Below are 24,425 nucleotides of genomic sequence, written 5' to 3'. Positions count from 1 at the left end.
CAGGACTGATCCCTGTGGGACTCCACTCGTGACTGGTCAGCAGTCTGACTTGGAGTCCACTACTTACATACTGTAGGTTCTATCTGTGAGCTAATTTGCAACCCACCTAGTGATATAGGGGTTGATGTGTAGTTTGGTGAGTTTATCAATAATTCTTGAGTGGGAAATGGTATCAAAGGCCTTGGCCAGGTCAAGGGAAGCTGTGTGAACTGCCTTGCCCTCATCCACAGCTCTGGTGACTGACTCAAAGAACTCAACCAGGTTGAGCAGGCATGATCTACCTTTCACAAAACCAAATTGCGTGGGATCTAGAGTTTTGAGATTCCCTATATCCTTGTTAATTAGGTCCATGACGATGCACTCCATAGCCTTACATATCAGACTCAGGCTAATGGGGCGATAATTCTCAGGGTCTGTAGTTACTCCCTCTTTATGGAGAGGGATGACTGCAGCAGTGCACCATTCAGTAGGGACAAAGCCTGAGGTGAGGCTGTGACTGAACAGGGCACACAGATGTGGTGCCAGTTCACTTTGTAGCTCATGCAGAACACATCCAGAGATATTGTCAGGTCCTATGGAAGCTGTATTCTTGGCCTTGGACAATGCAGATTTAACCTGTGCTGCAGTAATGCTGAGTGCCTGGCATTCCTCCAGTATTGTGATTGGTCCATTAGGGTGGGAGAGGGGGATAAAGCTGGTACTGAATCTGTCGGCCAGTATGTTGGCAATATCTGTTGACTCAGTATAGGAGGTACCATTGTGCAACACCTCAGAGAAAACCTGGGTATTGCCATGGAGATTCTTGATACAACGACAGAAGGCGTCTTCCACAATTCTGCCTTCATAGCTGACTTTAGAGGTTTTGATGAGGGATCTCAACTTTTTGTTGAGGCTAATATGGGAGTTTTTTCAGTCTTGGGACTTCACTTTTTTTCTGTAACAGTTTCTTCCTTCCATTGTAGAGTTTTTATTAATGGCAAGGGACCACCAGATTGGCTTCCTTTTTTGGAGGAGTGGGTCTTGGTTCTCTTGGGTATGGCTAGTTCTATGCATTTATGTACGTTCTCGTACAGTGCATTGGTGTATGATTCAGCAGTCATGCATCTATTTTACATGGTTTGACATGGTTAGCCACCTGTTTTTAGGAGCCCAAAGTCAGCTGTGGAGAAGTTTTTCATGATGGTTACCTTTGCGGGGGTGGGGGGGGGAGAGGTGAGATGTTGATTTCCATGGTCACTAGTATGTGGTTGGATCTAACCAGGGAGCAATTGGCTACTGGTGTAGAGCAACGGTTGTCCATGTTAGTAATAACCAGGTCAAGGATGTTGCTTCCTCTAGTGGGGGATAACAATGAGCTGGTCCAAGGCATTGGAATGCATGAGTAGTTTTCCCATTTGATGGAGAGGCAGTTGAAGTCACCTAGTATGAGAGTGTTGGGTTGGACACTAATAGTTTCCAGGGTGCTTAGGAACATGGAGTGAGAATTTTGGGACATGGTTGGGGACATATAGCAGGTTAGGACTTGAATCGCCGTCTTACCCAATGTTAGTTGTACTGGAAGTATCTCAGATGAGTTATGCTGGGCTACTAGTCTGGAGGTGTGCACATCCTTTATGAATATGGAAACACCACCACCTTTGGAGCTTCGGTCCATTTTCTGGGGCCAAAAGGTGTGGAATGAGTTATAGCCTGTTCTCTTTGATCTTTTTCTGCAATTGTAGCTACTTTGGCTTCTAGCTGTTATGTCCTCATTTCTTCATCTGTCCTGCAGAGTGCATCCTACCACCCTTCTCAGGCACTTCAATTCCATCACCTCTAGCTTCTTCATCTACTCTGTCTTTATTGCCCAGGTTTCTGTACCATACAGTAGTACTGGTCGTACCACTGTCTTGTACACCTTACCTTTCAGCTTCTTTGGCATTCTTCTGTCATAGACTGCACCTGACACTCTCTACCACTTGGCTGCAACCCCTATGACTCTAGCTTTGACCTATTCATTCAGACTTCCCTTCACCTCAACCACCCCTGTCAGATACTTGAAGCTATTTACCTGTTCCATTATCTTCCCTTCTATCTCACTTCTCAGCTTCTTCTGATTTTCCCAGTTTACTGCCACTACCACTGTCTTATCTGTACTCAGTTTCATCCCATGTGTCTTTAGTTTTGCATTCCATAGCTCTATACTTTGCTGGAGTTCTTGCTCAGAGTCCGCCTTTAATGCCACATCATCTGCATACAGCAACTTTGTTGATCTGTCCCCTCCATCCTGTTTGGTAATGTAGTCCATCACCAGTATGAACAGCAGTGGGCTCAGAGCTGAACCCTGGTGTACACCCACTCCCACTGGGAACCCCTCTGTGAGGCCAAACACTGTTCATACTTGAGTCATCGGGTCCTTGTACATAGCCTGCACTAATTCTACCAATGTTTCTGGACTTCAAACCACTGCAGTACTGCCCAGGTCAGCTTTCCTGGGACCTTGTCATATGCTTTCTCCAAGTCTAGCAGTGCCCAGTTGGACTCTATCATCACCTCTAGCTTCTTCTCAACTATCTATGTCACTGCAAACATCAGGTCAGTTATGCTGCATCCTGATCTAAATCCAAACTGCTCATCTCCCATCTTACATTTTAGTCCTCTGCATATAGGTTTATCAGTCACTGTCTCCAGAACTTTCATGCAATGTGACAGGAGTTTGATGGCTCTGTACTGCCCAAAGTTGTGGATGTCCCCTTTCTTCTTCTACACTGGCACGAGAATGCTTGCTCTCCAGTCATCTGGGAAATGCCTTTCTCTCCACACTGCTATGTGTTCCCTCAGGAGCCATTTTTCCTCTATCTCACCCAGCATCTTTATCATATCTGCTGTGACCTCATCTAAGCCTGCTGCTTTCCCTGACTTCATTTTCCTTAGTGCTATTCTTACATCTTCTAGGGTGGGCTCCTGTTCTTCTTTCATCGTAGGCTGCTTCTGAGGTAATACAGCTTCTGTGGGGTTTTCTTCATTCAGAAGCTTGACACATATAGAATCATTTACAGAAGAATTAAACACTTGTCACATATGGAATCATTTATAGAAGAATTACACATTTGTCACATCATTTATAGACGAATTAAACATTTGTCACATATGGAATCATTTATATGAAGAATTAAAAGTTTGTGAGTGTCTCCACTGATAACAGATGGTGAAGTAAACAGAAGTTTGTGAGGGTCTCCACTGATAACAGATGGTGAAGTAAACAGACATTATTATATTTACTGCCTGGAGAAAAAGGGCTACTATGATGGCTAATGGATTTGTAGGAAGGGTCTTTATACTAGAACACTAGGAGGATCGGACTTTAAAATAAATATGGAACAAAAGATGCACCTACTAGGCGGTGCACTGTGAACTAGGCAGGAAGGAAGATAAGCAGAAGGGTAACTCAGACTTTACAGTCTAATGGGAAGAACCTTCCAGTTTCTACAGTTCCCAGCAGTTTAAGCAGATTAGATGAAAGTGGGAGGAGTTTCCAGAGGCAATTTATAGCGAGAGCAGTCAACTCTAGAGCAACACTGACTGGATACGCAGGCACTCAATATTCCGGATCTATGGGATGTAAATGAAACTTTTGTGCTTATAGACACAGAAATGAGACAGGAGAGGGAGGGGCTTTGGCAGTCAAATTAGCATAAGGGGAGGGACAGAACAGAGATAGGGCAGTGTGGGAAGACGGGGGAAAAAACAATCAGTACCACAGCCAGATAAAAATCAGACACTTGTAGCCCCCCCAAAAAACTTGCTCATACCAAGGCTATGTACTACAGCTGAGGAATAAAACACCTGCCCAAACAAACCTGTTTTAGTTAAAGCACAATCGGAATGCAATATACAGGAAAAATGCTTTAAAAACAACTCTGACAACTGAATATTTGAATAAAAAAGTATTTATATGTATGTATGTATGTATTCTGTATTATATATTACTTTCCTGGTGTACAGATGCTCAGAATAATTATTGACTTTTGTTTAAAAATTTATCCAAAATGCTATTTTTATTCCAGGCTAGCCAATTAGCAAAACCTCTGCTCTCTGACAATGGACATCAGCAAACCCTAGGTCCTGTGACAAATAGCATGGTTGCAGAGAAGCTAACATTTTCAGTCTTCATATAAAAGTAGTCCCCAGAACTGTGCAAATGAGTCCAAAAAGAATCTCAATACCTATACAATTTTTTAGCATTTTCATGATGTTTCCTTATCAGTAATGATAATTACATGTGAATGACAGGTCATACTTTGAATAACCTCACATTAAAAGTGCATTTGTGCACTTGACAAACATTACATTCTATAAGCAAACTCAAGGTGTGACCCCATGTTCAACTAGCTGAAAGTACAAAAATCTAGTGCCTCAAAGTTGTTTTCTTTATTGTCTTTAGTAAAACCATCTTCAAATCCTACTGCTTCCCCTAAATTAGGTTTCTTGTTGCACATGGGGCACAGATGGTTACGGACAGATGATGACCTCATCCACACAATAAGATTCCATCTTTCGCCTGATTCAATAGGAAATGCACCATGAAGCTGTCCTCCTCAATGTAACACCCCCTGGGTGACAGTATGTGTGACCTGTGCACATCCAGACGACAACAGTGGAATCTGTAAAACAAACATATCAGCATTATTTCCATATCAACATGACTGGACTTAAGTGAAGGCAAATATAACCCATACCTTTTTCTTCATTTTGTCTAATTACTACACATTATTTAGTATAGCAATTCAACTCCTTTAAATAGTCGGCCTTCTATAAGAATATTCTCTTTATTCGTGTTACCAAACGTTTTTAGACCTATCTAGTATTATCCCATAGCAGCTGTAACAATGGCAATTTTACCACTAAGTAGATCATGGTGTTAGCAGAATAACTCTGAAAAGACTACATTTGGTCTTCCTCAGTGAGATGCATGTAATAACAACTTGATGGCAAGTCTTCACAACGCTATATATCTGAATTCCTCTTCTCTTTGGGAATGCAATGTACAGGAAAAGCAGAAAAGCCCTTCTCAAAAGTAAAGCCCAGACATTCTGATGTCTGGTTCCTATCTTCTCTACCAAGTTCGATTTCAGTCCCAGATTACCAAACATTCTGTCAGAACAGAGGCATTACTAGGTGGCAAAGTAGCTCCTCAAAAGTTATTCTAGTACAAAATGTAAAATGTACAGTGAAGAAAACACACTTTAGTGTGCCACACTCTCATTGTTAGAGACAGCATCAGTGACACAAGATGGAGAGCAAAAGACAAACTTATCCAGTCTGCCCTTCAAGTGTAACTGGCCTTCAAACTCCCTTCCTCCATCCACAGCATCCCCCTCAAACGTCCTCCCCTCCTCCATGCATAGCATCCTCCCGTCTTCCATCTGTAGCATCCCCGTCAGACATTGTGCACCCCCTCACCCAATGGTCATATTTCAAAAGCAGTGACTTCTGTCACCTTAGAACGGCAACATTTTGAGCAGCTTGTAATGCTCTAGTCCTGATGTCTGGTTCTAGCATGCAGAACAGCACATATTTCCACTGTATGCTTGATCCATCTGTTTAAACACACACCAGCCATACAGTTTAGGGTCCAAGTAAGACTAAACGAGTGCAGTACAAAACAGTTACACAAAAGGCTTATCAACATATCTTTTAACTACATCTTGGTGTATCACTGTCAGATGTGAGCACTAGGTAATCTACCTACTCATTATTGTCAGGTGCGAGGCTAACACATCCTGTAATTCTTGTAATTCTCTAATATGAGCACTAAGTGACTTAGCATAGTTATCTCTTTCAGATGTCAGCATCTGCATATGTATCTGTGTGTGATAAATGCTAAACTATGAATGTTAACAGTAAGGGGCCAGGCTCTGGAAACCATCATCCACAAAGTGTTAAATGAGGAAGTCTCTCCCCCTATACCTAATATTTTCTAGTCCACTCATGCGATAGACTGCACTTTACTTCTTTTGGTAGCCACACTACTCACCAACATGCATAAAAGGATTGCTAAAATACTGTCTGAAACTGTGAAAAAGTATGTCAACAAAACTCACATGCATGCTAGGCCTTACCACACTTCTATAAGATAGGAAGGGGATTCCTTGCATGACAGTCCTAAAGGATCTCTGACTCAGTTACACAACATTCCAACATCCACCCATCCAATTTCCAATAACGAACTTTAAACTTTATCCTTTTCTAGGTTGCAGGGATGCCACAGATTTTCCCAGCAGCTCACTTCCACATTATATTAGGTCATTTATGTAAGACTGACTCATTTCTAACATCTCTAAAGAAACATCTGTATCCTGGATCTGTACATGTGATAGCTGTCAACGTCTTCTTCAGTAACCAACAAACTATGTCTCCTCTTCTCACTCAATGATATTCTGCAATTCACAAATGTATACACAGTTACTGTACACCTTACTACAACTATGACCTTTATAGGTTCATAAAAGGTTACAAGGCTAGCAGCCCTAGAGCCTTTACATGCCTAGCCATGTTAAATGCAAATATCCCCATTTGTTCTTTTTTGGGTAGTTAAAAACGAACTTATGAACAGACTGGGTCTCTGATCAACACCAGCAACTCCTGTCCATGAGGGACAAGGGTACCATCCCAGGGGCGAATTTGCAGTTTCTCATCCAATTATCTAGGTTGCGTCAGAGTAGGGTCAGTGAGGAGCTCTGTTTTACATGAAGTCTATTCCAGAGAAGTGGCAGTCTCTGGGAGACATATCTGTCTCTCTAACATGATCTGTTAATGTCACAAAATAGGCTGAGATCTCCAGAATGAGTGACACTTGAACCATTTGACTTGCGATGTGCAGCATTTCCATTACGGCAAGGCTGGAGATTGCCCTATAGGCCAAGCACAAGTCACCTCTCAGGAGCCAATAAGATACATGGTAAATTGACAGGGCTTTCAGCCTGTCCATGTAGGCCTGGTTTGGAGTCCCTGTATTTTCTTAGTGAGAAACCTCTGAGGTCTCTCCAGCTGCTGCAGGTGTCTGGTGAGGTACAGTGGTCTGATGAGAGACGAGTATAGTGGAGTTATAAAATCTCTTAACCTGGATGCTATGCCCCTGCATATAAGGTGTTCTATACAGAAGGCTTTTCTTACCAGGGTGGAAACTTGGTGGTCAAAGTTCAGATTGCTATCAACCTGTGTTCCCAAGTCTCAAACCACTGGGTTGGAACTCAGAGGGGTGCTGTCAATATTGTAATTTGTAGGGAATTTCATTTTGCCAATGGGAATAATAATGCATTTTTTCCAGTTAGTTTTAGACTATGGCTTTGGCACCAATCATTTGTTTGTGTTAGCCCTTCTTGTAATATGGTGACATCATTGGGGGACTCAGTAACTGCTCTCAGTTTGCAATCATCAGCGAATTTGGTGAGCCAAAGGCCGTCTACTTTGGCCTGAACTTCTGAGAAATAGATGTATCATGTCTTTTCTTTTTATTGTTCTTTGAGGATTCCCCCTTAGACTCCACTGAAAATCAGCTAGACTATCCTAGTCAACAAAATTAAATAAGCAAATGAATGAATGAACTGGCTAGGCACTGAAACCCATTCAGATACGAACCAATCTATCGAAGAATGTACACATACACACATACACATTACACTCACACCTACAGGCAATGTGGAAAACATCAATTCACCTACTATACATGTGTGAGGGAGGAAACCTAGGCAACTGGAAAAAAGCCACACAGCCAGAGGTCAGACATGTAAAAGTCTACACCACAGCCAAGACTCAAACCAGGGAAATGTTTTACTGTGATGCAGCAATCTCAGTCTGTCACCCAATACTCATTTTATTTCTCTATCATCGTTTTAACCAGCTGTACAGTTTATTGCAGATTAATCATAGGTTCATAGGTGTGTATTAGGCTAATGGCCCTGGAGCCCTTACAAGATTAGCCCATAGAAGTGCCCTGGCATTGTGCTGGCCGACGTTAGTTCCCAGTGCCTCTATCAAGTAGAGCTACTGGAGTGATCCCCGGGATGAACTTTCTATTACCCATCCACTCATCAAGATTTCTGTTGAAGAAGGTCAGCGAGGTGCTCTGCTTGACACGTATAAGAAGTCTATTCCAGAGCATGGGCAGTCTCTAGGTGAGGAACCTGTCCCTCCAGCATGTTTTGTTGATTGTGGTAATGAGGCTGAGGTCTCTGGAGCATATGGTGCAGAGGGATTGGGATTTCTTTAGATGCAGCATTTCTAACAGAGCTGGGTCAGACATGGCTTTGTAAGTCAAGCAGAGATCACCTCTAAGTAGGCGATATGAGACAGAGAATAACTGAAGCCTTTCGAGTCTGTCCATGTAGGATGTGTTTAATGCGTATGATCCTCTTCGTGAGGTACTTCTGTGGCCTCTCCAGTTGTTGCAGCTGTCTAGTGAGGTACATGCCAAATGGGGCATTATACTCGATGATTGGTCTAATAACAGAAGAGTAGAGAGAGATGATGACCTCTTTCTTCCTGGATGCAAAACCTTGGTAATGAGATGTGCCATATCAAAGGACTCTCTGACCACAGTGGCAATGTGGTGGTTGAAGGAGACATTGCTGTCAACCTGCGTCCCCAGATCTCTTATAACACCTTCAGTGTTCAGTGGGCTCCCATCGATGTGGTAATTAGTGGGAACTGAGTTTTTACCAAAGTGGATGATGAAGCATTTTTTGGCTTTAAGCTTAAGGCCATGGTTTCGACACCAGTCACTGGTCTCAGTGAGGCCTTTCTATAGGATGTCTGCATCACATGGGGAGTTAATAATGGCTCCTAGCTAGCAGTTGTCTATGAACTTGGTCAGCCAGAGTCCCTTTATGTTGGCCTGGACATCTGAGAAGTAGATGCCAAACAGGAGAGGAACCAGGACTGATCCCTGTGGGACTCCACTCGTGACTGGTTGGCAGTCTGACTTGGAGTCCGCTACTTTCACACTATGTGTTCTATATGTGAGCCGATTTGCAACTCACCTAGTGATATAGGGGTTGATGCCTAGTTTGGTGAGTTTATCAATAATTTCCCAGTGAGGAATGGTATCAAAGGCCTTGGCCAGATTGAGGTAGGTTGTATGCACTGCCTTACCTTCATCCACAACCCTGGTGACTGACTCAAAGATGTCAACCAGGTTGAGCAGCTATGATTTCCCTTTCACAAAGCCAAATTGCATGGGGTCTAGAGTTTGGAGATTTCCTATATCTTTTTTAATTAGGTCCATGGTGATGCGCTCCATAGCTTTACATATCAGACTCATCAGGCTAATTGGGAGATAATTCCCAGGGTCTGTAGTCACTCCCCCTTTATGAAGAGGGCTGACTGTAGCAGTGCGCCATTCGGTAGGGACAAAGCCTGAGGTGAGGCTGTGACTGAACAGGGCACACAGATGTGATGCCAGTTCGCTTTGTAGTTCATGTAGAACACAGGCATGGATATTATCAGGTCCCATGGAAGTTGTATTCTTGGCCTTGGATGATGCAGCTTTAACCTGTACTGCAGGAAAGCTGGGTGCCTGGCATTGTTCTAGTATTGTGATTCGTCCTTTGGGGGGGGGGTGTAAAGTTGGCAGTGAATCTGTCGGCCAGTATGTTGGCAATATCTGTTGGCTGAGTAAAGGAGGTACCACTCAGCAGTATCTCAGTGCAAATCTGGGAATTGCCATGGAGATTCTTGATACAGCTATAGAAGGCGTTGTGATTATTTTTAGTGGCTGCTGCAATTCTGCCTTCATAGCTTCCTTTACAAGATTTGATGAGGGATCTCAACATTTTGTTGAGGCTAATAAGGGAGTTTTTCCAGTCTTGGGATGTCACCATTTTCTGCAACAGTATCTTCCTTCTGTTGTAGATTTTATTAATGGCAGGGGACCACCAGATTGGCTTCCTTATTTTGGAGGAGAGCATCTTGGTTCTGTTGGGTATGGCTAGTTCCATGCATTTGTGTATATGTTCGTACAGTGCGTTGGTATAGGCTTCTGCAGTCATGCAGCTATTTTCCATTGGTATGGGTGCCATGAAGTCAGCCACTTCTGTTTTTAGGGGTCCAAAGTCAGCTTTGGAGAAGTTTTTCAAGGTGGTTACCTTTGTGGGGGGGGGGGGGTGAGATGTGGATTTCCATGGTGATTAGTTTATGATCGGATCTGACTGGGGAGGGATTGACTATTGGTGTAGAGCAACAATTGCCAGTGTTAGTAATAACCAGGTCAAGGATGTTGCTTCCTCTTGTAGGAGTCAGAATGAGCTGGTCCAGTGCATTGGAACTGATGAATTCCAGGAAGCATTGGGCCAATGTATTGGTGCTTGAGTACTTTTCCCAGTTGATGGAGGGGTAGTTGAAGTCTCCTAGTAAGAGAGTGTTGGGTTGGACCTTGATAGATTCCAGGATGCTTAGGAACATGCAGTGAAAGTCTAGAGACATGGTTGTGGTCCTACAGCAGGCTATGACCTGGATCGCCATCTTACCCAATGCTAGTTGTACCTGAAGTATCTCAGATGTGTTATGCTGGGCTACTAGTCTAGAGGTGTGCATATCCTTTATGAATATGGAAACACCACCACCTTTGGAGCTTCGGTCCATGTTTTGGGGCCGAAAGGTGTGGAATGAGTTGTAGTCTGGTAACGCAGGGGTGCTTTCTGTCACTTTAAACCAGGTCTCCGTTACAGCACAAGTGTCGATGTTCTCCATTTTGAGGAGTGTTTCGAGCGAGTACATCTTAAGATTTGGACTTCTAGTGTTGAACAGCATGACCATCAGATTGCATTTATTTATAGCTGTTACAGTGGTAATTTGTCCTTTGGAACAACGCCTATAAAAGGCACTATAGGGGTGGCAAAAGCCTTAGCCAGTACCTAGAAACCCAGAGATGACAGATGCAGGCCATCTCTGGCAAAGCATGGAGGTCTGTAAATTATGTCATCCCAAGCAGACAAATACTGGATCCCCTTAGAATGACACCAGAAACTTAGCCAATTGTTGAAGTCAATAATTTTTTGTTTGTACTGCGGTATCATTCTTGGTGATGGTAGGATATTGCTCAGGGCTAGTGTCATACCTGCTGGGGGCACATAATCCAAGAGCTCCATCATGTCTCTTTTCATGTAGTCCAGAGAGGTGTATCTCAGGTCATTCACACCCATATGGACAATGACAGAGTAATACTTGTACTTGATGTGGAGTGACCTGAGTGTGTGTGCTATGTGTCGGATTCTAGCACATGATAGACAGCTGACTGTTACCTTCTCCTTATTCAACCTAGTGAGTGAGGCATCTGTGTGCCTCACTATTAAGCCACCTATGATAAGTGTATTGGGCAAGGTGTTTAGCCTTAGGTTGAGGGGCACACTGTGGAGGTAAGCTATGTGTCCTGTGGTTTGTGCTGTGTTCTGGTGGTCGAGTGAGTTTCTGTCTTGGAGGTCTCTGCTGTTTTGGCAAATTTCTATTGAGAGCCTCAGCGAAGGTGGGTGCGTGGTTTGTGTTTTTATGTGAGAGCTGTGATAGTAGGTGTTCTGGAGGGCTATGTGTTCCATGTTGTGTGGGGCAGGTTTTGACCTTCTCCTCTTGACTAGCTAGTCCGGTCTTGCCTGGAGAGTGCACAGCGTCCAATTTTGTGATATAAGTGCATCTCTCACAAGTCTGAGTGTTGGGAGGTAAGAGGAGAGGGTTGTCTGTGTACATGAGGCAGTTGCTGCACTGCCTCAGATGCCAAAGTGCACCAGGTTAATAGCTTTCTGGCATCCACCCAAAACTGCTATAATGGAGTTTAAGAAATTTCTGGGAGAAATAATCAGCTTTCTGTAAGGAATATTACTTATAGGTGGGGACTGGAATTTGATTTGCAGCAATGAAGATGTGTCTGGGGGGCCCAGAAAGGAAAATATAACAAAGGAGGGCAGATTTTTGAAAAAAATTATGAAAATACTTGGCATGGAAGATGTGAATTCAGTACTAGACGTTCAGAGTGAATTTACATATTATTCCCCAAGATACAAAAACTGGGCTAGGCTAGACAGAACTTACAGAAGCATGTGCATTTAAGTTTTGATACACATCCAATAACTATTTCAGATCACACACCAACAATAACTAAAAGAGAACCGCAGGGTAATGAAATAAAAACGAGACACTGACGCTTTCCCACTTACCTGATGAAAAGAGTGGAATTTAAGGAATGGGTAGTGGAAATTATTCGGGAGTTGTTAGAGAAGATAGAAATGTCTTCTGAAAATATAGATAGGGACTGGGATACAATTAAAGTGGAGTTTAAAAATAGGGTGGAAATAAAAGAAAGAGAGATATAGATAAAAAGTAACAAGTATTATTTAGAGATACTGACAAATGTTAAAGTATTGCAGAATTAGGGAAATCTCACAGAACATGAAGAGGAGTTTTTGCAGAATGCTAAACAAAAAATAAGGGATTACCTCAATAATATGCACGAGTTTAGGAAGACTGCTGTTAAGCAACTGCTTTTTGAAAACCCCAGATCACAAAAACTTTTAGCACAATGACTCAGGCAACAGGAAGTAGAAAGGGTTGTCAGTAAGCTTAGAGAGCCTATAACAAGGAAGAGATCCTGTGTAGAGGTACTGTAAATGTTTCAAAAATCTTCTGAAAATCTGTATAAAGGAGAAAAATATGGAAATTAAGAAAAGGTACAAATGGAAATGTTTATGGAAGAATTAAAAATGGCAAGGTTAGAGGTAGATGAGGCTCAATTACAAGTAGTTAGGATAGGAGGAGATAAGATAAAAATGGCAATTTATAGCCAATCAACAGGAAAGTCCCCAGGATTAAATGGTATTCCTATGGAAGTTTGGAAGCTAGGAGAGAAAAAAAACTGATAAGATTTGGAAGGTTTTGTTTAAGAGTATTTTAAGAGAAAGAGAAACTCCAACATCCTGGAAGAAAGTGGTGGTGGCTGTAATACCTAAACAGTATAAAGACCCATCAGATCCAGCTTCATGTAGGCCAATTTCAATCCTAAAGCATGATTATATAGTGTTTATGTCTATAATGGCTAAAAGAAGGGCAAAGGAGATGCCAAAATTGATAGATATGTATCATTGTAGTTTTCTGGCAGGGAAAGCAAACATTTGACAACATTAACAGAACACTGATGATCCAGAAAGAAGCAGAATGTAAGACTATACCACTGTTGTTGGTGGATCTTGATGCAGAGAAGGCATTTGACAGGGTAACCTGTGAGTTTATGAGCAGGACAATGGAAGCATTTGCATTCTCTGATAGAATTTTAAGGTTGATTAGGAAGATATATGAATGATCAGAGGCTAAAATTATAGTGGGTGTGTTCCTCTCCCATAATTTTTGTTTGAGCAGAGGAACCAGGCAGGGGTGTTCTCATTCCCCTTTGTTATTTGCATTATATTTAGAAACATTGGCAAAGAAAATAAGGGACTCAGAAATTTAAGGACATAACTGGTATGATAGTCAAGAAAAGCTGGCTCTGTTTACAGATGATACTATTTCATACCTGATAAAGCCATAAAAGGACATTTTAGTGTTGTGGAGCATTTTGAAGCAGTTTCATATCTTTTTGGGATACAAAATTAATGAAGCAAAATTAAAGGCAATAGTTGTGAATTATGTACCCAGACAAGAATTGGTTCAGCAATATCCATATTTATGGAGAAATAATAAAATGAAGTACTTAGCTGCATGGATTAAAAAATATTGTTTAAACTGTGAGCATTGCTGAACTGTTGAAACTTGAAGTATGTATTTGTTTAACAATTACTTTCTAGTTACTAATGAAGTCTTGTACATAAAGTCTAAATTATCTTATCTAATTCTTGTAACATGTTTTTTGTATAAACTGTGATGATTCCTGAACTGTTTAAAATTTGTAGTATTTAACTGTATAACAACTAGTACCTGTATGTTAGTAGTCTAGTAATCTGTTGGAGCTTATCTCCCCGGGACTCTACTGAAAATGGACATAAATCCAGTTAGACTATCCCAGTCAACAAATGTAAAATAAAAATAAAATAAATACATAAATAAATTCTGGTGTGGCAGCTAAGGATATGTGAGGAGAGACTAAACAAAAGATAAAACAAAAACTGAGAAATTTGAAGCTCTGTTATATGGATATGGATAGCAAGATACAAACAGTTAAAATGTTTTAGTCCATTTAGTTTTATACACAGGTCAGGCATATTTTTATCAACCAGATGACAAGTTGTGGATAGAAATTAATAAAGAGCTGAAGTTTTTTATCTGGGAGCGGACAACACCAAGAGTCAAGTGGGATAAGCTGATTCTTCCAGCAGAACAAGGTGATTTGGGATTCCCTGATTGGCATTTCAGAGCTATACATTTAAGGTTCCTATAATGTAGCACAAGTAGACACCTGTAATTCAGAGTGGAAAGGGATGATGATGAACTGGGGGGAAGCTCAAAAATCAAGGAGAGACTGGGATTTTGCATGCAGATCCATAAGGAGAATAACAATAACCATGCAGAATATTATATTCATAAAGCAGCAGAAAGTATTCTAAGAACTAAGCCAATACCAAATTGGAGAAAGGAGAGTCTGCCAATAGGGATGATGGCAATGAGAGATCCAGACAATAGGCAAGAGAAGGCTGGAAATGACTGAACAAAACTGGCTAAAGAACTAAGGTATTGGGAGCAAATAATTAGGGTAAGGTAAGAGAATGGGAAGAGGCCAATAATTTGGACTGCTGGTTAGGACTGTCTTCCTTATCAAGATCTGACATCTGAACATAGACAAAGAGAAAGAAAGAGGGGGATCCTAAGTAAAAAAAAAAAAAACAAAAAAAAAAACTGGTAGAATTTTTAGTAGAATCTAAAACAGAAGCTGCTATTAAAAAATGAATAAATTAGCAGAGCATAAAAAATATTACATGATACTTGTAATAATCAATCATAGGAGGTTAGAAATGATTGGGAAGAGAGATTAGATAAGCACTTCACAAAGAAACAATGAGGGATATAGGTATGTCTTCCCAAATATGCAACAAAGTCTCAAAGATTTAGGATCTTTGCTTGGCAGTGTTTACATAGGTATTTTTATATCCCAAGTACAGACCAAAGAATCTTTCCTCAGGTAGACAACAAATGTTGGAGGTGTGATGGAGAAGAAAGAGGTACTTGGGAACATATTTTTGGGAATGTAATGAGTTGTCAGACTTTAAATATTCCCTGCAGACTACTCTGTCAGAGATAGTGAGTGAGCAAATTGGTGTAACTAAGGAAAATTTTTGGAGCTTTGATACAGAATTGGAATTGCCTAGACATAGCCTTGCTGAGTCTAATTATGGTGGCTGCCAAAAAAGCAATTATTAGAAAATGGAAATCAAAGTCTAAACCAACTGAACTAGAAGTAGTAAATATAGTTACAGAGATAAAACAACTGGAATTTGGGATCTTTGAAAAGGGTAGGAGCAAATTACATACAAAAAAATGGAAATTATGGGAACAATACATACAGGGGAGGAGTAAGGTTTAAAAGAAGGCAGGATATGAATGAACAATATAATGTTTGGCTGACAGTGATTGGGTAGATTATAGGTGATGTGTAATGCTTGCAACTGAAACTGTGTCAATGTGGTTTGTTTTCCTGCTTGGAAATGTTTACATAAATATTTTATACCCCAAGTGGACTCCAAAGAATTTTTCCTCAGGTAGAGAGTAAATGTTGGAGGTATGATGGGAAAGATAGAGGTAATTGGGAACATATTTTCTGAGAGTGTAATGAGTTGACAGACTCTAAAGAGTCCCTGCAGACTACTCTGTTGGAGATACTGGTGAGCAAATTGGTGATAACTAAGGAATTTTTTTTCTGGGCTATGATACAGAATCAGAATCAAAATCAAAGTCTAAACCAGCTGTACTAAAAGTAGTAGTAAATATAGTAACAGAGATAAAGCAACTGGAATTGGAATATTTAAAAAAGATTGGGGCAAATTACATATGAAAAAATGGGAATTGTGGGAACAATACATACAGGGGAGAACATACCTCCCAACTGTACAAAATTACTCAGTTTTAACCGGGTTTTGGGGTCCAAATATGGGGTGCCACGAGTGGCACCCCTTCATTTCTGATTTTTTAATTTTTTTTCTTTCACGCTTTCTGAGCTGACATCATCATGTGTGGGAATGAAATGGGATCTGCGAGCATGAAAACTGCTGCATGGAGTGAACTTACTATTGCATGTAGAGTTTTTTCTTTGCGAGTGCGGAAACTACTACACAGAGAGTTTATTTCTGCTGAAACATTTTGGGAAGGAAACGGGATGGAGTTATCCTGCTTGTGTGAAGGTATTTGCTGCTCTGGAATGATGGTATGAGCTTGCTTTTTCTTTGTGAAGGTATTTTGCTGCTCTGGTATGAGCTTGTTTTTTCTTTGTGAAGGTATTTTGCTGCTCTGGTATGAGCTTGCATTTTCTTTGTGAAGGTATTTTGCTGCACTAGTCAGCTGTAAAACAACAAAGTGTACATGATTTTGGTCTGATTCAAGTAGTAAATGTTGACCAGCAATGCCATTCCTCTAGAAATTGAGTCAATATTGTTTGCAGAGTTGAATTTTGATTATTTCCTGAAAGTCTTTAACCTGTTGTTTGCACCAGAAAAATATAGTTAACAATTCTCTGCATTGTGATGTCTCTTCAGCCAAAAGTTACCGCATTTATGCTGCTGGAATGAGAGGATAATAAAATGAATTAATGGCTTATTTCCTAGTTCAATATGCTTTAGTGTTCTAGCTAAATGAGCTTTAGACAGAGCAGGGCCATATAACAGCATTATCATAGAAATCTCCATCCCAGAAATAAAAGCAATTCTTCTGAAATAATTGTGTCTAAAAGAAACAGTTAAAAAGTGTAACCAAAAGGAATTAATTTCAAATGGAAAATTAATGCTGAAAAAATAGCCCAGAGCTTTCTTTCTCTTCTAACAGCTAAGCATTCTCTGAATAACTTAAGCTGTTTTTTTTTTGAAATGTTGATACCCTTCTACTGGGATAACTGTTTCCTGCCTATTGGAAAAATGTTCAATAAATTTAAAATCCACTCTGTATTATACAAGGAATATAATTTAATAAAGTCAGAAAGGTGTATCAAAGAATGCATGCATGTTTCTTGTTTTGTGTGCAAAGGGCCTTTGATTTGAAAACAGCCCAAAGGTAATCTTTATCCACCACTAGCCAGACGCATTTTCTTTGGATGTGGTGTGGGTTTCAATGATGTTTCAATAAATGTGAGTTTCAAGGGCAGAGAAGTTTTAAAGCCAAGTCTATTTTCATTGTGAGACAGTACTGCTTTGTTTAGCAGATATCTATTAGTGTTTGTGCACTATGTTATAAAATGTAAAAATAAAATCCAAATCATTGTAGAAGTAAAGCAATATGCATGCATTAGTGTTTATGGTAAATGGGGCGAAATAGCCAGGAAATGGGACATTGGAATGGTTGCAGGAGGACGACTCTGGTGCCATATTTTGGTTGTCTGTTCTTCAGTTTGTATTTGAAAGTTGGTATCCCATAGTTCCATTGGAGTGGGCAGGGTTACATAATGATGTATGCAAATTTTACGTTAATCAGCATACAGATTTGTACCTATTTTTCATGGACCTAGTCCATATTTTTGATGTTGCCAGGTTGAGAGGTATGGGGAAGAATGATGTTTAAAAGAAGGCAGGACTTGAATGAGCTATGCAGTGTTTGACTGACAATGAGTGAGTGGATTAAAAGTGTTGCATCAATATGGTTTGTGATGTAAAATGCTTGCCGTTAGGATTATGTCAATATGGTTTGTTTTCATTTATATAGATGTATGATTGCCTATGTCATAAGTGATAATTTAATAAAGATGCTTCCTGTTTAAATAAAAAAGAGAGACAAGACAGGAATTGAATGATTTATGCAATGTTGCTTAGACCTTATATATATAACAATATATGTGATGTATAATGTTTGTAAATGTGAACTTGTTAATATGGTTTGATTTATTTTATATATGTTTGGTTATATCATATGTGATAATTCAATAAATATGGTTAACAAAAAATATGGCTTGTTTTCATTTATATAAATGTATGATTACATATGTCTTACATGATAATTTAATAAAGATGTTTCTTGTTAACAAAAATAAGTTATTATTCCTATCTATTATGTATAACAGCTTGTTTTAATGTCTAACTTCAGTTTTTATATTACATGCACACCTGATATTTGGTAGGTTGATCTTTTATATAGTTGTTTCTTGTCATATCCATTTGTACCTATATCACATCTTACAAGAATTTTTGTTTAATGAACTCCAGTCCTTTCAAACATTCTCCTGGTTCTTCTAGTCAACTCCTGTGCTTTTATCTGTTTCTCAATCATTTTCCTTTGGAATATTGGAAATGGTTGCACTGACACAGTCTCCCTATGAGCTTTGTTATCAGAAGAGTAAGAAGTAGAGTCTGCTTCTGTTTCATTGCTCACTGTTCCTTGGGCAAACTTTTGTATTTCCTCCTTAGCATGTTCTGCATCGAAAAATGACTTTGACCTCCATGAAAAAAATATTCTGAAAACAGCTAGATACAGCTGCTTGAATCTCCCATCTCCCTTTCAACATTCCCTGATTGTTGGAATAAACTTACTCCTCTTCAGCCTGGTGTACAGTGAAAAATCATTTTCCACAAACACTCTATTGTTTCCAAATTTTTAATTTCCACAGCAGTTTGTCAGAATCAACGTTTACTGCTAATAGCATCTTTATTATTAGAGGTCCTGGCTGATTTCTTGTGGCCAGGTTTGGAGCATACACAAGATTTGCCCTTTCAGTTAACAACTCCTGCTGTGGAATACCAATCCAGTTGCTAATTTGTATTTTCATAAAATTAATACAGTCTGTTCCTTTCAACTTCTTTGGTACACCAGAAAATCTCAAGTTTTCCCTGTGTGCTCTGCCCTCTAATGCTACCATTTTTTTGAAACAGCTCTTCTTGAACATTCTCATACTCAGCTAGCCTTTTCCTTCATTTCGACCTCTGATTTTTGCAGTTTTTCAGCTCATCTGAATAGCTGCTTAGAGCATCTTCCATTCTTTTCATCGTTTTGTTATTTGAGTCAATATTCTTCTTCAGTGTTTCATTTGTTTTAATCAGCTCTAAGCACATTTGACTTATTTTTTCCCCTCTATATTACTGGAAGCCAACTCTTGTACCAAAGCTGGAGCTTGAACTGCTTTTTGCTGAACACCTGCAGGATTCTTGCCAGCCAGCGTTTTCTCCTCTCCTTTTGGGATTGATTTTCTTTCAGGTTCTCTAAATTTCTTTTTTTCTGGCATGCAGGCAATGTTCTTACTAGCCAACAGCTAAGATTTACTCAGACTTCAGTTGCTCTCTTTTCTGAGTTTCTGTTTTCACACTGGGAGAGCTGAAATTAAGCTGTTACTCAGTGTGCAGCCATCTTGGAAGTCTGAGATACAGAAGCCCTTGAGAAAGATATTAAAGCCAAGGGTGGACTACAGCAGATGAAAATAATGGTAAAGGTCCCAACCTGTTCAGGAAATGGGTAAAAAATAACTATATTCCCCAACTAACTACCCTAACCTAAGCAGACCCGATGACTGTAACCCACTATCCAATAAATAAATTCATCTTGTTCCATCCCATATGTTCATGTCATCTCCCAGCACCAAAGAGGCTGCAGATTTACCTGCAGCCTCAGGTTCCTAAATTATGAAGATGAAAAAGGTCACTTAGTGGCACATCAGCCCTCGAATGCCACAGTTCAGAATGGCACAAGAAACCATGTAGATCTAAGAAAAACCACTGTCCATTAAGTGGCACCATGCTGTCATATCATACATGAGTAAATTCTGAGGCCATCTGAGTATGGGAAGCTTCTTTGATTTTAACACAGCAGCAGAATACAAGAGGCATTCCCAAAAGTAATGTAACTAAATGTACTGATAATCTGGGTAAGTTAAAAATCACAACTCACGGTATGGTTGCTATAAGTACTTCATTAAAAATTATTTTTATCATCTATTATATCAAAATAGCTTTGCATTTTCTGTAATTACAGTTACTTTAAAGACAATACTGTAGTTTATACCACTCTTAAGAGCCTGTCTTTGCAGATATTCTAAAATCACACCAGTGTAATTTAACATTTACTCAACATAGGTTGAAGCAAGTGTTAAGTACCTTTTCATTGCTTACACCTCCTTACTCTCCTTTCTTCATTTACTTCCTTACTTCTATCAAATTGTCTTCCTTGACTTTCTCTCTAAATATACCATGTCTGTTTTTTCCTTACTTCATATTGCAATTCCTGTTTGTATTAAACTAAATTACCTTTAATTTTTCTACAAACTGTCTACGGTTTCTCTAAATTTTAAATGATTGTCATATCAAATCGTAATGACTCTTAACCAATGTTTTTATATTATGTCTAATTTGTTATAATTATTTTAACTGTGGATGTTTTTGTTTTATTTTTAAAAATTGTAAAATTATTGTTCTTAAAATGTTTTGTAATAATTTGGAGCTTTTCTCTCCAGACCTCCACTTAAAATGTGTAATCAAACGTCAATAAATAATAATAATAATAATAAAGTGCTCTTTACTAATCAATGTGGGAGAACAAGTATGCAGAATGTGCAAAAATAATCTAAATTTTGTTTTGTGATGTAATGAGCATAGTCTGAAGTATACAAATATATATATATATAACAGCACTTTTTATTTATTGTTTTATTTTATTATGCTGCAGCATTCAGTTCAATTATTTTATACTTTTCAGTATTTCATTCAGGAAGTCAGTTATCAGTGTTAACGAGAAAGTCCAATTATTGATAGGATAAAAAGGAAGATGTTGACAATATCTAGGTACAGATTTAGTGCTGCAAAGATGTACTCCTCTGGGTTCAAGCTGTACTTATGTTTTCCTCCAAGCATCAGCTGTGTGTCCACCACTAAGTACTGTAAATAAATAAAAATAGAAGGTCAGTCATCAGTGCTATATGAAATTGCATTGACACAACATGGAATTACTCTAGAAGACAAAAGTACTCAATTTTTATGAGTAACATGAACTACCAAATATTTTTATCGATGGAATTTAGTGATTAAACAGCAATTCATTTTATGATATTTATGATTTGGTATTTAGCAGTAACCAAACTGCTTTATTTTTAAAACTGTTCTCAAACTGAATTGTGTCCCTGAATTTAAACTTTTCTACAAAATAGTACTGTATTTAATACTATTCTTAAGAACCTATCTTTGCAGATATTCTGAAATCACACCAATATAATTTAAGATTTACTCCAGATAGGTAGCAGCAAGAGAATGTTAAAAAAAATACCATAACATCATGAAGTTCGATGAGCACATTTTGAACAGCAGGAAATACGTAAATCAAACCAAATTTATGAATTTCATGTAACATGATGACCAAATTTTAGGAAGCAGTGAACACACGTGAAAAAATATTGTGAATTTTTGTGAACAAGTTTTAAGCAGCAGCAAAGTTAGTATAAAAAAAGATACTGGAACTTTCTACTAGAACTATCAATGTATGGACATTTCTGGTTGCTTTTACTGTAGTTATTCTCTTAGAATTTATCTTCTTGTTTCCCTAGGCTATTCTTCTCCGACTGTAACAACTTTTCAACAATGTGGATTGCATTTGGCAGTAGAGTGATGACTACTTGCTTCTCTGTGCCTGCCTTGCACTTTTTAATTCTAGATAATATTCAATAACCTTGGGATTTCAGTCCAGTTGCTTGCCAAAAGCAGTTTGAATCTTTTGAAAAGCCATCAGAGTTAGGAACCTCTTCTGTGATTTAAAACCATAAGTCAGAGCCATTCTTTATTTAAAAAATACTTCAAAATGAAAACCACGGCATTAAGGGACAGTGCTTTTATTCCATGCTGAAGGGCTATATAGAAACCATTTACTTATTCCCTGTCAAGCATTCAATAAATTACCTTATGGCACCATAACCCTCATAAGCACAACATGTGGCAGTGTCTTATTCAGCAACCTTGTATTTCACAGAGAGCATAAAACACATTATAGAAGTTTTAGTGTGATACTACAGTGCCTGTCACATGGATTACCATAACAATATGGTAATGTAACACAGGAAGATAAAATAAAAAGTAGCTAAAAGACAATAAAATGGTTAAAGAGCCCAAATTATAGCTAGTGTTTAAAACTATATATTAAGATAAAATAGTTTCAGGTTACTATAATGCAAAGACTGAAACACTGTACTGTGAGTGTGCGTGTGTGTAAGTGTATGTTTATGTTTGTGCTTGGGTATGTGGACACACGTTTATTTTTGTGCATGCATGTTTATGTGTATGTTTACCTATGTATGTATATGTTTTATGTTTCAATGTTTTAATCTTCAAACAATGTATTTTCAGTGCATAGTAAAGTAATAAGTGCTCTCTTATGTTGTAATAAGTGCTCTCCTATGTTTTGTGCTGTTTGTCTTTCTGAGTGTAATATATAATGTGTGTGTGTGTGTGTGTGTGTGTGCATATACATTTATACGGGTTTACTAGGCTAATGACCACAAGGGCCTTTTTAAGCTTAGCCATGCATCCCAAATCTTTGACAAGTTCTGATACCCTTCATAAGTGTAAGCAGGGATTTGGGAGATGAGACATCTACAAGCAGGAGCATTGGAGATGAACCATTTACAGGTTGCCTGTGTGCATTAGAGACATGAATTTATATAGGTTCATAGGTAATCTGGCTGCCCTTATGGTGCATTTTAAGCCTAGGTAATTTTTCCTTAGTGAAAATCAAACCCTGTAATGCTTGTCTGAGAGGTAAACATCTTGTCCATTATGCCAACCCTCAAACCCCCCTACTTCTGCAAGGTATGTTCCCAGCAAGCAGGCCCAGTCCTAGCCCTGAAGCACAGGAAAAAGTTTTCCTCTCGTTTTCACCAGGCAAATTGCACTTCCCCATGAGCTCCCCAAATGCAACCAGCCCTTTCCTCCCACCTTGTGAGAGGCAAGTGGGCCGGACCTCTTCAGTCCTCTTCCTCTCTGACTGGCGCCTCCAGTGTTGTTGCTGCTAAATGAATCCAGGTCACCCAGGTCTCAGTCAGGGATCTATTCCTCTGTGTCACACAGTCAGGCAGCTGGGATACGACTTTGTAATATGCATGATTTTGCTCTGTTCATGCTGGTTTTTAATGGGGTAAATAGTTTTCTACCTACATCAAAAGATATGTCAGTAGGTAAACTGCTGACCCCCTAACTTACCTGTAGGAGTATGTGTGTGTCTGCATGCACATGTCAGTGTGTGCTTGTCAGTTTGTGCATGTGTGTGCTTGTCAGTGCATGCAAATGCACGTGTCGGTGCACATGCACACGTGCGTGTGTGTGTGTGTGTGTGCGCGAGCGTGTGTGTGTGTGTGTGTGTGTGTGTGTGTGTGTGTGTGTGTGTGTGTGTGTGTGTGTGTGTGTGTGTGTGTGTGTGTGTGTGTGTGTTTTTTTTATGTGGCTCAAAATAACGCATACTTACAATAGCAAAGATCAGTGTTCCGAGAGATGCGTAGACTATGTTCAACCACTGTAAATGTAAAAAAGACAAATTAATAACAAGTATAAAGTTACCAGTTTTATTTTTGTTGAACAAGGATGTGCACAAATATGCAGCTTTATATCAGTGATTTCCTAAGCATTTACATAGGTATAAATCTTTGGGTTATGTAAGACATTTGAAGTAGGTGGTACAGCTGACAATATGCAATATAATGAAGAGATCCTACTGAGAAATCTGGCTTTAGATTTAACAGCTTTAGCAATAATAACAAAGATAATCACAGAATGGTTATTTTCAGTTTGGTGTGAGTGTGTGTGTGTGTGTGTGTGTGTGTGTGTGTGTGTGTGTGTGTGTGTGTGTGTGTGTGTGTGTGTGTGTGTGTGTCTGTTTGTGTTAAAATAAAGGTAGCAAACAGGAGAGGATAAGCAAACAACTGAAGAGGTAGAATGTGATAGAGGGAAAACATCAAAACTCAATATTGTCGAAGTCTGTTTTGTCAACACACTTTGGCTGTCAAGACTGGTGGTCAAGACATGTGCAAGGTCGACAAGCTCTGGGGCTGGAAATATGCCCCTTCCCCAGGAATTTTGCAATCTCTGTGTTAGTATATATATATATATATATATATATATATATATATATATATATATATATATATATATGTGTGTGTGTGTGTGTATATATATATATATATATATATGTATATATATATATATATATATATATATATATATATATATATATATATATATATATATATATATATATATATATATATATATATAGATTCACTTTATAACCTCGAAATGCTGAAATATCGAATTTCA

The 24,425-nt window shown here is 39.1% G+C and overlaps 1 protein-coding gene across 1 annotated transcript in view; it reads right to left on the bottom strand.

The window, feature by feature from the left end:
- Positions 1 to 20,672: 20,672 nt before the first annotated feature.
- The window catches only part of LOC122798603 (protein lifeguard 1-like), a 279,943-nt gene continuing 276,190 nt past the window's right edge, over positions 20,673 to 24,425 (bottom strand). The window contains exons 9-10 of the mRNA XM_044067679.1: positions 23,578 to 23,625; positions 20,673 to 21,008 (exon numbers count right to left, since the gene is read on the bottom strand). Coding sequence (XP_043923614.1) covers positions 20,859 to 21,008; positions 23,578 to 23,625 — 198 coding nt within the window. The 3' untranslated portion in view covers positions 20,673 to 20,858. The remainder of the gene's footprint in view (positions 21,009 to 23,577; positions 23,626 to 24,425) is intronic.

Source organism: Protopterus annectens, chromosome 3.part1, assembly GCF_019279795.1.
Source record: "Protopterus annectens isolate FY-2018-M chromosome 3.part1, PAN1.0, whole genome shotgun sequence".
Taxonomy (NCBI): domain Eukaryota; kingdom Metazoa; phylum Chordata; order Ceratodontiformes; family Protopteridae; genus Protopterus; species Protopterus annectens.
The sequence above is the reverse complement of the archived record's forward strand: the minus strand, read 5'-3'. Positions and strand labels throughout refer to the sequence as shown.